The sequence below is a fragment of the Mus pahari genome, chromosome 6, assembly GCF_900095145.1.
Source record: "Mus pahari chromosome 6, PAHARI_EIJ_v1.1, whole genome shotgun sequence".
Classification (NCBI taxonomy): Eukaryota; Metazoa; Chordata; class Mammalia; order Rodentia; family Muridae; genus Mus; species Mus pahari.
Genome location: NC_034595.1, coordinates 77,585,916 through 77,601,293, shown reverse-complemented (window position 1 = coordinate 77,601,293; position 15,378 = coordinate 77,585,916). Strand labels below are relative to the sequence as shown.

General features: G+C 42.2%; 1 protein-coding gene across 1 annotated transcript in view; it reads left to right on the top strand.

The window, feature by feature from the left end:
* Positions 1-219: 219 nt before the first annotated feature.
* The window catches only part of LOC110322815 (protein argonaute-4), a 44,763-nt gene continuing 29,604 nt past the window's right edge, over positions 220-15,378 (top strand). The window contains exons 1-3 of the mRNA XM_021199605.1: positions 220-269; positions 7,037-7,202; positions 12,848-12,968. Coding sequence (XP_021055264.1) covers positions 251-269; positions 7,037-7,202; positions 12,848-12,968 — 306 coding nt within the window. The 5' untranslated portion in view covers positions 220-250. The remainder of the gene's footprint in view (positions 270-7,036; positions 7,203-12,847; positions 12,969-15,378) is intronic.

Sequence of the window (15,378 nt, the reverse complement as noted above, 5' to 3'; positions counted from 1 at the left end):
GCGGCGGCGGCAGCGGCGGCAGCGGCCGGGATTGTTTTTGTTGTCGCTGAGGCCGGAAGAGCCGTGACAGAGCCGGGTCCCTGTCCCCGGACTGGGCGCCGCCGCCGCCCCCTGCCCAGCGCCCGCGTCTTCGCGGCGCTGCTTCAGCGCCAAGATTCCGGAGAGCAAGCGTTACGCGGCGGCGGCGGCGGCGGCGGGGCCCGGAGCGGGAGACGCCGGGGACCGGAGCGAGGCGGGCCCCGCCGCCGCCATGGAGGCACTGGGACCCGGTGAGGAGCGCGCTCGGACCAGAGTCGGACCTGGGGTTCGGGAGGGCAGACAGACCGGAGGAAGGGACTGTCGCTGTCCGGCCGCCGCTCGTGCGGACCCGGTTGCCGGCTGCCGGCTGCCAGGCCCCGGGAAGGAAGGGGTCCCTCGTCCCTGGGGGGCGGGGACCACGCTCCAGCTGAAGACTCTAGGTCTATTCGGGACCCATCTAAGGGAGGGAGGCTCAAGAGGTGACCCGAGTCCCCCGGGGTAGGGCACACCTGTTCGGACCTTAGATCTCTCTGTCCACGGTCGCCGCGAGGCTAGCCGGGGCCTCGAATGGGACCGTGTGTCTGGTGCACGCCGAGGCCCAGCCCAAACCTGGAAGGCCTTCTTCTACCTTCTGTCAAGGGGTTTCTTGGTGTGGGGGCAGAATCCCTGTTTTCTTTTGCACTGGCATCTAGTTCCTCAGATGAGGAAGAAAGACCCGTCTCACCCCTGTCCCTGAAAGCCAAAGGGATGTCCGTTCTTTTTCCAAAGCCCTGAAGTTTGGTATCTGTCAGTTTGTCAGTCCCAGAGTGCTGTGGAAAGACAAGCCAGTACTTTCGAGCACGGGCATCAATGCCCTGCGTTCCCTTTTAATTGGGTTATCAGTGGCTGTGAAAATCAAACGAAAAAGTGGTTTTGAAACTGTGATTCTTTGCTGGTTTTGGGTGGCCCCTGGTTCTCCTCTCTGCTCCAACCCAAGGAAGCTTTCTAAACTCTCATGAATATTCTTCTTTTGGAACCTTATGTTCAACCCCTATAACAGGTTGCTAATGGCTTGGCTAAGTAGGGCAAGGTTTAGGGGCAGTGATGGAATTAGTTTTCATATTCAAACCTTGTCTACATAGTAGACTTAGTTTTATGTTTTTTAAATTCATAGAAAATTAGGTTTATTGTTTGCATTTGGAAATTTTGCAGGTTTGTTAACTTGGAACATATTTACATAACTGAGTGATTAAATCCTATCTTTATTTGCTGCTTAAGGTTTTCTTAAAAAGCCCACATAATCAAAATTCATAGGCCTTTAAAAAATAAATCGGCTTAAGCTGGGCATGGTGGCATATGTTTATAATCCAAACAGTTCTGGGGTGGAGGCAGGGAAATCCAGAGTTCAAGGCCAGTGTCAGTTACAAAGTGAGTTTGAGGTTGGCCTGGGCTACTTGAGACCCTGATTATAAAATAAACAAACAGGTTTGAGCCTACTGTAGTGGTGCATACATATAATCTCAGCATTTGGAAGGCTGAGGAAGAGCAAGAGCTTGAAGATAGCTTGGACTACATAGACTGTCCAAAAGGGAAAAAAAAAAACACATTGGTTTGTTACATATTGTCAAATATATTGTTATATATATTTGATAAACCTCAGCATATTGTGCTGCTATTTCAGACATGTTCCTATAGATAAAAGGATGCTTGTGGCTTTAGGACTGTACCAAACTTCTAGTCAAAACTAATATAGTAATTTCATACTTGGATTACCCCCAACCCCTACCTCCACTTCCCCACAATTTACTTACATTAAACTTCATTTTCCTCTTCTCTAAGACAAGGCTAATGTGCTACATGACTGACAGTGTGAGAATGAAAGCTGAGGTTTGTGCAAAGTTCTGACAAGCCTGGTACAGATGTTCAACAAATGTTTCTTTTCTTTGGCCTCAAGAGTAACTTAAAATTGAAGCAATTGGTGCAGTTATTAACTGATATGGAAAGAGATTATGTAACTGTGTGTACAGCTGAGTTTCATGAAAAGAATCAATATGGAGATATAAGGAGCTGCCCAGGAAACCAGCTGCCCACCGTCTTTGGTTTGATTTTAGTTTTTGCAGGTTAGAGGACTTGGAAGTTTACTTAGAAATGCTGGATTTGTAGAAAACGAATACTCATTCATCCTATTTAAATGGCATCAATGATTAAGCCAAAATTTTACATAGATCTTCTTTGTTGAGTAATGTTTTCCTGTGTGCCCTATAGCAGACTCTTGGTATCCAACTACCTTTTACTAACGAGTACCACCAGTTGCTTGTTGAGCATGGCCTGGGAACAGAAGGAGCCCATGGGTTTGGTGGGATGTTGCTTCTAGGCTATTTTTAGAGCTTAAGAAGCACTTTTGCTTCCATTAGTGAGTGCCTAGTGCTAGTGTTTTGGGTCCTCTGCACTTTAGCAATCCCTGGGAGGCCTCTGAGTCCTGCTCACTCCTCTGTCATGGCCCAGGTTCACCGTCTCTCAGTAACGTAAAGTTAGATGACCTTCATCATTCATTTTGGTTATAGTGATTAGAACCTTATTTTTTGCATGCTTTTTGTAGTTGTTGGCTTGTTTATTTATGTTTGTTTTTGCAGTGCTTGGGACAGAGACCAGGAGCCCACGAATAATAGACAAATGTCCTACCACTGAGCAGCAGCCCTCCAGCCTTTGTAGTACATTATAACTTGTGAAATACTTTTATATGGGCTGGAAAAATGACTCAGTGGTTAAGAGTACTGGCTGTTCTTCCAGAGAACCTGGGTTGGATTCCCAGCACCCACATAGTGCCTCACAACTGCCTGTAACTCCAGTCCCAGGGGATCCAACATCTTTTTCTGGCCTCTGTGGGCACTGCATGTATGTGGTACATGGACACACATGTAAGAAAAATATGCACACACATAAAAAAATAAATAATTTTTTTCTAGGAAAATAGTTTAATAATTATGAGCTCATTGGAGCTGTACTGGGTGGCTTATAACTTGATCTCAGCACTTGGAAGGCTGAAGATGAAGGATTACTGTGAGTCCAAAGCCTAGGTCACTGAGGAATAACCTATCAAAACAAACAGCAACAATGATAAACCTCACCATCCAACCGTTTAACAAACCAGCTAACCAAACAAGCAAGCAAATCCTTTATTCAAGGCTGATCTCATCCATTCTGAGTTAAATCATAAACACCTTGTTTTCAGAAAATGTAATTTTTTGACTGTCCAAAGTCCTACAGATGCCCCCAATATAAAACCTGAATATCTGTGAGCATTAACTCTGACCTTTATGCAGCTGTTATAATAGCTAACACTTACTGAATGCATAACTGTTACAAAGAACTGTTGAGCCTCTTGTCGACATCATCTCCTGGAATCCTCACTATAGCATTGTGAGATAGATGCTACTAATTAGTATCACTTACCCCTGTTTTATAGAAGAGGAAGCTGAGCTATAGAGAAGCTAGGAGATAGCCTGATGCTATACAGTTAGGAAATGGTAACGCCGGAACCAAACTCAAATCCGAATCCTTTGGTTCCTGAAACTCAGCTGCTATGCTTATTTTATTAAGTAGATAGTTTGCCTAACTCAAATAAATTGGATTTTGAAGTAAAAACTTTAGAAAAAATATTATTATTATTATTATTATTATTATTTGCTTTGTTTTTCGAGATAGGGTTTCTCTGTATAATCCTGGCTGTCCTGGAACTCACTCTGTTGACCAGGATGGCCTTGAACTCAGAAATCCTCCTGCTTATGCCTCCTCCCAAGTGCTGGGATTAAAGGTGTGCACCACCACTGCCCAGGTAGCATATAATTTCTAAATAAATCTAAGCTTATTTAGAGAAGTGGTCACCTACCTGACTTTCTTGTGTCAAGAAAAAGAGACATAAAATATTTACTCTACTTTTAAAAAAAAGATTTACTTATTTATTAATTTATATGAGTACACTGTAGCTGTCTTCAGACAGATCAGAATTGGGTCCCATTATACAGATGGTTGTGAACCACCATGTGGTTGCTGGGAATTGAACTCAGGACTCTTAACTGCCGAGACATCTCAGCAGCCCACCCTGCTTTGATGCTAAGGATCAGCCTAGGGTGTTATCTTGTGTCTATAGGGGCATCCTTTACCAATGAGCTATACTCCCAACCTTCTATTTAACCTCTTTTATTTCAATCTCTTTGCCATTAAGTACTTTAGAGAAGTATAGATAATCAAAGACCTGTGAAATCTGGGGAAGAAATGGGAGGCCTTGATCCAGTGACTGTTACAAATCCGTTTCCTAGGGAATTCATTTGATCCAAGCTTCTGCTTCCAATTTCTCCTTTAAAGCTGGATTCTTTGTAATTTTATGTTATAATGGTTGCTTACATGTATTTTGTGCAAGGCTGATTTATCTGTATGGTTTAATTGGGTTGATTGGTAATTGCCTTACCACACCCCTGTGCATCACAGTGATGCTTTTCATATGCCATGTGCTTTTGCACTGTTGAAGAATAATTGTCACACTTTGCATATTAGGGTTGAAGTTTCTGATTTGTTTCTATCTGGCTTTAAGGTTGCTTTTCCACATGTATGGAATTCATACAGCTTGTTGGGTGATGAGTTAGGTGTTGTGGGAACCAGAACTGAAATTCTAGTTCTTCTAAGAATTTATAAGTCTAGTACAGAACACAGGACAATATAACAACTTAATCCTTTTAAAAATTATGTTTGGTGTGTGTGTGTGTGTGTGTGTGTGTGTGTGTGTGTGATCAGTTCACTGCTTTCACCATTCGGACACAGGGATCAGACTCAAGTTTGGCAACAAAGTACCTTTACCTGCTGTGCCATCTTGCTGGTCCACAAGTGATTTCTTACACTTGAGCTAAGTCCTACCCTACACTCAGGGTCTTGTATATACAAGGGATAGATCTTTCTTAGAAAATTGCATCTGAACTACATTCTGAAGTTTTGACTTTAGGAGGAAATGAACAATAATTATTATTCACATTGAATATGTGAAGAGATTTTCAATACTTTAACTATTAGTATATGCCGATTTGTCAATACAAATTCCATTAAGATATTTCCTGTGGTGTCCTTAAGTGATGTTGGACCACAGCAGATAAGTATTTCAAAGCTTTCCCTTTTTAGTGGCTTCTCAGTCAGTAAAATGTCACTTTAGTAAGAGAACTTGTAACTTTCCATTGTAACCACAACCTACTTTGCTCAGTGCCTATTCATAATAGAGAAGATGCTTATTTCTTAGGCCAGTGTCCACTTGATATTCTCATTAGAGGGAGATTGGTTAGATGAGTATCTGCAGGCTGTGTCTATAAAATCCTTTTCCAAAGAAGGTTAATAGAGGTTCAGTTTTGAGAGGGGGGATAGGAGTCAGGAGGGAGAAGGAAGAAAGGGAAAGAGGAAGGGGACAGGAGAGAAAGAGCTGTGGTAAAGTAGCCTAGTAAACAATGGGTTTTGATTATTCATTGTATAACATATGTTACTATATTTTGTGGGCCTGGGGAGATGGCTTAGTGGGCAGTACAAGCATGAAAACCTGAGTTTGGATTCCCAGCACCTATGTAAAAAGCACATGGTCAGTTCAGTAGGAGATATTGTCTCAGAAAGTAAGGTGAAGGGACCTAAAGAGATGGCTCTGTGGTTTTGAGCACTTGTAGCTTTTATAGAGGACCCAGGCTTGGTTTCTAGTACTCACATGGTGGTTCACTCCAGTTCCAGGGGTCTTATGCCCTCTCCTGGTGTCCGTGGCACTAGGCAGGCATGTGGTACACATATATACATGCAAGCAAAACACTCATATACATAAAAAATAAAATAAATAAATCTAAAAAAAAAAAGTAAGGTGGGGACGATAGATAAGAATACCTGATATTGTCCTCTTTCTATTTCTGTTTTTATTTATTTATTTATTTATTTATTTAGAGACAGAGTCTCACTTCGTAGCTCTGGCTGGCCTGCTTCTGCCTACTAGGTGCCAGAATTGAAGAAATGCACCATCTTACCTGGCTCTGGCTCCTCGTTTTATTTTGTATTATAGTTTTTTTTTTTTTTTTTTTTATAGTTTTTTTTTTTTTTTTTTTAACTGATTGTATTTTGTCTGTATGAGTTGCCTCCATGTATATCTGTTCATCATGTGCATGTCTGGTGCCCACAGCAGCCAGAAGAGGGCATCAGATCACCTCTCGTTGGAGTTACAGATCGTTGTGAGCTGTCATTTGAGTTCTGGGAATTAAATCCAAGTCCTCTAGAAGAGCAGACAGTGCTCTTAAGAGCTAAGATATCTCTCCAGTCCCCTTATTGTTTTAATGCATTCAGTGTGTGTGTGTGTGTGTGTGTGCATTAGAGTCAGTTCTCTCCTATGACGCTGTCAGTCCTGGGTATTAAAATAAGGTTGTCAAACTTGGCAGTAAAGTCTTTTGTTACCGAGCCATTTTACCAGCCCCTATTGCTATTTTTGAGACAGGGTTATGTCTTTGAGCTCTTTAGTATCTTCCCTTAGCATCCCATGCTACCATGCCTGGCTACATGTTATTTTTTAATGTATATAATTTTGCCAGATGACAGTTCCCAGTACCTTCATGGAAATTCACAGCTGTCTGTATCCCCAGTTCCAGGAGATCTGATACCTCAAATGCAGCCAAAACACCAATATGCATAAAAAATTAAAAATGTGTCATATTTATTTTAAAAAATTATGTGTGTGAGTGTTTTGCCTGCAGGTATGTATCCCATGTATACTTGGTGCCCATGAAGGTCTGAAGAGAGGCATTAGGTCCCCCAGAACTGGAGTTACAAACTGTTGTAAGCTGTCATGCTGGGAACAATACCTGAGTCCTCTGGAAAAGCAGCCAGTGCTTTTAACCTCTGAGCCTCAGCCTCAGATCCAAGAGTTTTTTTTATATCAGAACATGTTCAGTGATAAGTAAGATCTCAATAAGTTTAACTGTCATTATTCTCCTCATTACCAAATAGCACAACATATGTCTTTCAATCTCTTTAGGACCTCCAGCCAGCCTCTTCCAGCCACCTCGGCGTCCTGGCCTTGGGACCGTTGGGAAACCAATTCGACTGTTAGCCAATCATTTTCAGGTTCAGATCCCTAAAATAGATGTGTATCACTATGATGTGGATATTAAACCAGAAAAACGGCCTCGTAGAGTCAACAGGTAAGAATCAGAAAGAGTAGACTTTTAAGTGCATATAGTTCAGACAGTTTATTAAGTATTGTATTGTCTTCGGAAGTCTCTCAGCAGGTAGGCATCGTTTTACCCTCGTAGCAAGTATATGACGTGATCCTCTTCAGTTGTTCTGGCAACTCTGCAGATATAACATTGATCTATTAATAAATACATGCTCTTTGATAAAGTGGACATTGGTCATCATCAATTAAAGGTACCAGAAGTTTATGACGGTAGAAGAAGCTGTTAGTGTATGGGCAGTAGAGTTACCTGGAGATTTAGATGTTATCACTTTGTACATGATAGCATAATGATGTGAGGATTGTCTTGAAAAAGTATTGAAGAAAGCTCCCGGAGAAACCCTGCTTATTTCTGGCATCAGTCAAGAGGGTCCGCTGAAGTGACCTGGTTGGTGGGTGTGGTCGGGTAACTATATGAAGATGGCCTGTAGCAAAAGCACACACACACTCGTGTCTCTGTCCCTGCCTCCATGTGGTCTTCCTCCAGCAGCCTCCGACACGAAGACTCTCGCTTTGTTGATGATGCTTTTACTGCCAACTGAGCTATGTGGTGAAGTTTAGGGAGGTTTTTTGTTTTTGCTTTATCCTTTTTAAAATTATACTGCAATAATTTGGCTTTCTGGTATAGTTTAGTGTTGTCTAAGCCCATGATTGTTCAGCCCGGGTGTAGAGATCAATCATCTTTTGAGACAGGGTCTTGATATGCAGCCCAGACAAGCACTGATTTACAATGTTTTTAATTCAGGTCTTCCAGCTTTAGCTTTCTGAGTGAGTGAGGACATGTATTTTAAATATTTATGTATGTATGTATGTATGTGTGTGTGTGTGTGTGTCCTGGCCCATGGAGACCAGAAGAGGATGTCAGATTCCCTTGGAGCTGGAGTTACAGGCAACTGTGAGCTGCCCAATTGGCAGTCGAATCTTAACTATGCTTCACTGCTGAGTTAGCCTCAAGTTAACCTCTTTAGCCCCAAGATATGTTAGACATGCTAAGGTCATGGTGTCTATTAGATTACAGAATATGTGAAATTGGATTTAGGGGAGATGTGTACTGAAAGTAGGCATTTGAGAGTCATGAATATGTTGTTGGTAAAGCACAATACAGAATGAGATCCATGTAGGATGTGAACATGAGTACAGAGGTTAAGACTCCAAACAGCCCTGAGGATGCGGTGGTAGGTGGAGGTCTCCACACCTGGCTCGACACAAACAGGGTAGGGCGTTTACAGTGTAGTGGGTATTGTTCTGTGCTGTACTGTACCAGAGATCTCTTGCCTTTCCACTGACAGTACAGTCTTTTAGTAACTCACCCGAAGGATGAGGAAAGGTGTGCTGTGTATGCAAGCTAGGCGTTTTAGAAAACATGGAGTTGTTCCTTTGGCCACATATGAATGAATACTAGGAAAGATGAAATTGTAGGCATCCGGGGAATGTGTGCTGTTCAAAACAGAACCCCTACAGGTGCTACCATCCATGCAAGTCAGAAAAGTCCCCACTGTTACCCAGCATGCTCTTGGCATTGCTGTAAGCAGAGAAGTGAAGGGCAAGAATCTTGCCAAGAAAATGGGCACATTGAGCACATTAAGTTCTCTTAATGAGCTAGCTTCTTGAAAACCCTGAAAGAATATGATTAGAAAAAGAAGGAGAGGCTGGGCAGTGGTGGCACACGTCTTTAGTCCCAGCACTTGGGAGGCAGAGGCAGGCGGATTTCTTTTTTTGTTGTTGTTGTTTTTCGAGACAGGGTTTCTCTGTATAGCCCTGGCTGTCCTGGAACTCACTTGGTAGACCAGGCTGGCCTCGAACTCAGAAATCCGCCTGCCTCTGCCTCCCAAGTGCTGGGATTAAAGGCCTGCGCCACCAGACCCGGCAGCAGGCGGATTTCTGAGTTCGAGGCCAGCCTGGTCTACAGAGTGAGTTCCAGGACAGCCAGGGCTATACAGAGAAACCCTGTCTTGGAAAAACAGAACAAAAAAGAAAGAAAGAAAGAAAGAAAGAAAGAAAGAAAGAAAGAAAGAAAGAAAGAAAGAAAGAAAGAAAGAAAGAGAAGGAGAGAAAACGCTTGTGCTCAGCTGACAGGCCGGCACCACACACACACAGGTGCACAGGAGTGAGCTGCTGGAGTCTGTCCTGGAGACTTCATAACTAAGCAGATGTAGAACAGAGAAAAGACCTTCTAGGCCTGGGGGGAGGGGTGATGTCTGGGGCTTTGAGACATTCATATGCTGATGGGCAAAACTTGATAAATCAGCAAATAAAACATATAATGAAAAAAATCAAGCTGGGATGGGGTGAGAACTGTAGCTCAGTAGGAGGATACCTGTCATTACCCACAAACCCTTAGACTTAATCTCCATAAACCAGGTGTCGTCCCCTCACTAGGTAGAGGTCAAGGTTAGCCTCAGCTGCATGAGCCCCGTCTCAAAACAAACAAACAAACAAACAAAATAAGGAATACAAACTGAGAAATTATCCTCTTCTAATATGGAAAGAATGTGTAGCTCTTAAGTTAGCTTTTTCTTAAAAACGGAGGCTGTATTAAATTACATTTCTCTATCTACCATTCTTTCTCACGATTTGTTTATAAGTGTGACTTTCCTACTGATTTCACTTGTAGTTTTGATGGCTGTGATATTTGAGTTAGGATACAGTTCACAAACATGGAGCTTAACAAGGTTGGTAAGATGGGGCTAGAGAGAGAGTCAAGAATGCCCTTTGCAGCGGTAGTGGTGGCGCACGCCGGTGGGATTTGCTGAAGGAGACAGAGGCAAGAGGATCATGAGTTCAAGGCCAGCCTGGGCTACACATTAAAAAAAAAAAAAAAGAATGTCCTTTGCTTTTAGAGAAGGCTGGAGCTGGGTTCCCAGGATCCACATGGGGTTTCTTACAGCTTCAGGGGATCCAGTACCCTCTTCTGGCCTCCTTAGAGTGTACACATACACACACACACACACACACACACACACACACACACACACAGAGTTATCTTTTTAAAGCTGGTAACACAAAGCACCCCAGTTTTCACTGACTATACACACACACACACACACACACACACACACACATATATATTTGTATATACATATTTGTATATACATATTGTATTTGTGTGTGTATGTATATATATATATATATATATATACACATACACAAACAGGTTGGTTTATTGTAGTTCAAATACATAAATTCAACATTCAAANATCTTAAAATTAAANNTTTTAGAAACAAAAGTTCAAACATTCAAACAGGAGTAGTTTACAGGAACACCCAGAAAGGGAGTTTTGTTGTCTAATTGAGAATATTGGTAGAGATCATTCAGTGGAGAATAAAGAATGTTTAAACCAGTATTCCATCCTGGCCAACATGTTAGTTATGAATGTGGTTCATATCTGAGAAGAAGTTACTAAATACATCTTCTCCTGGGATAAACAAGACTTGGCCTGTAAATCCAGAGGGGAGAATCAAAGCACATACGTGAACAAACACAACTAAACTGCTCTTTAGAGACAAAGCTAAAAGTATGTCCATGATATTATTCATAGTCTCTGGAAGAATTAAATTCAGTGTTTTCTCTTTTGTCTGCTTAAAAAACAAAATTAAAAACAAACTCCAACTTCAGTTTTCCTGGTGTCTGTGGTATTTTCGAGCTCCTATCACCAATTCTCCTGTCTTGCTGAGTAACACTGCTAATAACAACATCACCAAGTCACTGGCTTCCACACCTTATAAACGGATGATTTTTAGCTTTGAGATTTTAAATTTACTAAAGACAACCTATATTTGAGTATGTATGTCAGTCATGTCACACAAAGAAAAGCATTAACTATTTTCAAAGTGTTCTATTCTGAGACTGCCCACAATTGCTTCTCCTTCTGCTCGTCGGGTGGTTTTGCAATAGGTTGACCAATGCACATATACGTAAAAACCTGAAAATTTGGCTCATGTAAGCATTTTCAATTAACAGCAATCCTATGGAAGGGTATTTAGAATTGTTTTGTTGACCGTCTAGTGGGCTCTGATGCTGTGGGAGCGGGGGTTGGACCTCTGTGATCCAGGTCATCAGTACAGGCCACCCCTCTGGCACACAGTCCAGTACTGGATACCGTTTGTCATTCTGCAGAATCTTTTCTACATCTTTCAGGTGCTGATCAGATTTTTGGATCTGTTTTGTTTTGTTTGTTTGTTTATTTGTTTTTTATTTTTCCAGACAGGGTTTCTCTGTGTAGCCCTGGCTGTCTTGGAACTCACTCGGTAGTCCAGGCTGGCCTTGAACTCAGAAATCTGCCTGCCTCTGCCTCCCAAGTGCTGGGATTAAAGGCATGTGCCACCATGCCCGGCTTGGATCTGTATGTAATGAATTTGGTCTCTTTCAAAAGTGTCCTGACGTCAGCTTTGGCAGTTTTCACTGACTTTTGCACTGACATTTGTGAACTCGGATCCATCCGTGTCTTGTGTTACATATTCCAGTTTCCAGGCCATTGCATTTACTTGAGGAACTGCAGAGTAAACCCCTGTATGCAAGGCTAAAATGGAGCCAGGCGTGACTAATCGAGATTTCTGTCTAATACAAACTAGATTGGTAATCTCTTTTGGAGTGAGAATATTTAATAGCATTTTTTGTTTATACTATCTAGGAACGTTTTGGAATAAGACAAGGTAGTATGCAGAATAATAAACATTAGCATTAGAAAAGGGGGTTGACCTACTCATTTGAATACCATGTGTCTTGGATATATTGATTTACAAGTTTCTGAGTTCTATTCTTTATTCTAAGACCTTCTAAGATTCTTTTTTTAAAAAGAATTATTTTTTATTTAATGTATATGAGTATAGTGTTGTATCTTCAGGCACACCAGAAAAGTGCATTAGATCCCATTACAGATGGTTGTGAGTCACCAAATGGGTACTGGGATTTGAACTCTGGAAGAGCAGTCAGTGCTCTTAACTGCTGAGTCGTCTCTCCAGTCCCAAGCACCAATGTTCTTGATAAGGATTCTGATTTTATAAGAAACATCATTTAGTCATAAACATCAACACAAAGCTCAGATGCCTCAAATATATTATTCTTACAAAGCTATAATTACTTTCTTTACATTCTTATTTGTGTGTGTGTGTGTGTGTGTGTGTGTGTGTGTATGCGTGTGCGCGTGCGTGTGTGTTGTGGCATATGTGTGGAGGTCAGAGAATGACTGGAAAGAATTGGTTTCCTTCCTTGGGTCTCATGTAGTCCAAGCTTGTCTCAAGTTCAGTATTTAACCAAGGATGATTTTAAACTCTTGATCTTCCTGCCTCCACCATGCCAGTGTTGGGATTGCAGGTGTCTTCTTCTTTTTTTTTTTTTTTTTTTTTTCCTTCGAGACAGGGTTTCTCTGTGTAGCTCTGGCTGTCCTGGAACTCACTCTGTAGACCAGGCTGGTGCAGGTGTCTTCTATGTGCTCATTTGTGCCCATTTGTTGTTACCTTCCTTAAGTTATTTTTTTTCTTCATTTCTTGAGTCATCTTTGTGACTTTTGGCTTTTTTCTAGTGGCACCACACAGAGTTTAGATGAAAGTGTGGAGCCGCTTTCCGTTGGTCATTTCTCAAAGCTAACTGCCACTGTCTCCATTACTGTTAAGGGAGGTGGTAGACACTATGGTGCGGCACTTCAAGATGCAGATATTTGGAGATCGGCAGCCTGGCTACGATGGCAAAAGAAACATGTACACAGCACAGCCACTGCCAATCGGACGGGATAGGGTAAGTGCCAGCAGGGGGCACTCCAGGTTACTCAGTGGCAACTGCAGATGACAGAGGCTTTTCTTCTGGGTCACAGTCAGTGCTTTTGTTCCTTCAGTTACTTACCGCTGGGAGGCGTGCTCATGCCACGACACTTGTGAGTTGGTTCTCTCCGTCTCCGCGTGGCTTCCAGAGATGGAATTTGGGGAGTCAAGCTTGTTGGTGGCATGTTTTCTCGCTGAGCATTTGGCAAGCTTCCTCCTCTTCCTGCTGCGCTTCCTCTTCTTGCTGTGGGGCTGCACACATGGTGGTGACTGCTCAACCACTGAGCCTCTCACAACCTCCTTCACCCCAGTTCTTGGAACAGAGATGATAGACTGGTTACACTTTCCACAATCATTGTGTCTTCACTGGTAAGCACAGACAAAAGGAGGCCTGCAGTTACACTGACTTGGCATAGATTCCACATTTTTCACACTCACAGTGAACATTAATAGAGGACTGCCTAAATATAACAACAGAGTTTTCATAGCTTCACTTAGGAAAACAGTACCACAGCACACTCTTTAACATTTGTTTTAATAGTTAAAAAAAAAGTGCCAAGTAAGGTGGTACACATCTTTAATCTCAGCATTTAGGAGACAGAGGCAGGAGTATCTCTGCGAGTTCCAAGCCAGTGTGGTCTACCTAGGAAATTCCAGACCAACCCGGGTTATACAGTGAGACTCTGAGTCAAAAACAAGACAAAACAAAACAAACAGTGAAAAATTATTTTAAAAAATTATATCTTTTAATTATATTTATGCAAATGACTGTGTGTGTGAGTTTGTAGACATGTACATATGGTTCTGACAGAAGTCAGAAGAGGGCATCAAATCTTCTAGAGCTGGAGTTATAGGGTATTGTAAGCCCGTAATACTTTAAAATTAGGAATTCTGAAGTGGCTTGGTGGGTGTAGTGTAATCCAAGCCAGGAAATCTGGATTCTATCCCTGGGAACCTATGTGGTGGGAGGAGAGAACTGACTTCTACAGGTTGTCCTCTGACATCCACACATGTGCCATACTACATACTCACCTACAAACATGTACATGTATATATACATTGTCTTAGTTAGGGTTTTACTGCTGTGAACAGACACCACGACCAAGGCAACTATTCTAAGGACAACATTTAATTGGGGATGGCTTACAGGTTCAGAGATTCAGTTCATTATCGTTAAGGCAGGAGCATGGCAGTGTCCAGGCAGGCATGGTACAGGAAAAGCGGAGAGTTCTACATCTTCATCTGAAGGCTGCTAGGAGAATACTGGCTTCCAGGCAGCTAGAATGAGAGTCTTAAGCCCACACCCACAGTGACACACCTATTCCAACAGGGCCACACCATCTAATAGTGCCACTCCCTGGGCAGAGCATATACAAACAAACAGTACCATACAATAAAGGAATAAATAAATAAACAGATGTAATAAGCATTTGAGAAGGTACTGAAGAGATGGCTCAGCAGTTAAGAGCTCTTGCTGCTGTTTCCAAGGACTGAGGTTGGTTCCCGGGACTGACATCAGGCAGCATAACTGCCTGTAACTTCAGCTCCAGAAAAGTCCATCTCTCTCTTCTGGCTTCCATGGGAACCTGCACTCACACAAAAATAGATAAGGAAGAAAATATTCTAAAAATTGACTTTCAAAAAGTACTTTTAAGGGCTGGTGAGATGGCTCAGTGTGTAAAAGCACCGACTGCTCTTCCAAAGGTCTTGAGTTCAGTTCCCAGCAACCACATGATGGCTCACAACCATCTGTAACGAGATCTGACGCCCTTTTCTGGAGTGTCTGAAGACAGCTACATTGTACTTACATATACCAATAAATAAATTTTTTTTTAAAAAGTACTTTTAAATTTAAAAAGGTAGTGTTGGAGAGATGTGTAAGTGGTTAAGAACTATTGTTCTTGCAAAGGACCCAAATTCAATTCTAAGCACCCACATGGTGGTTCATAACCATTTGCAATTCCAGTTCTAGGAGATCCAACGCTGTCTTCACACACACCAGAAGAGGGCATCGGATCCCATTACAGAAGGTTGTGAGCACCATATGGTTGCTGGGAATTAAACTCAGGACCTCCGGAAGAGCAGTCAGTGCTTTTAACTGCTGAGCCATCTCTCCAGCCCCAGCCACTCTGTTTTTAAGAGCATTCACATTGTTGTATACTTGTAACCACCATCTACTCAAGAAGTTTTCTGTTATCTTAAACAGAACCACTCTACCCACTAAGCAGTAGTTCCCATCCCTCCCTGCCACCCGCTCTGGAGCCCACCATTTTGCCTTCTGTTTCTGTGACTCTGTCCACTCTGAGTTTCTCATCTAAGTAGAGTCATCAGTATTTGTCTTTCCATGTCAGGTTTATTTCACTTAGCTCAATGCTTATAAAGTTCAT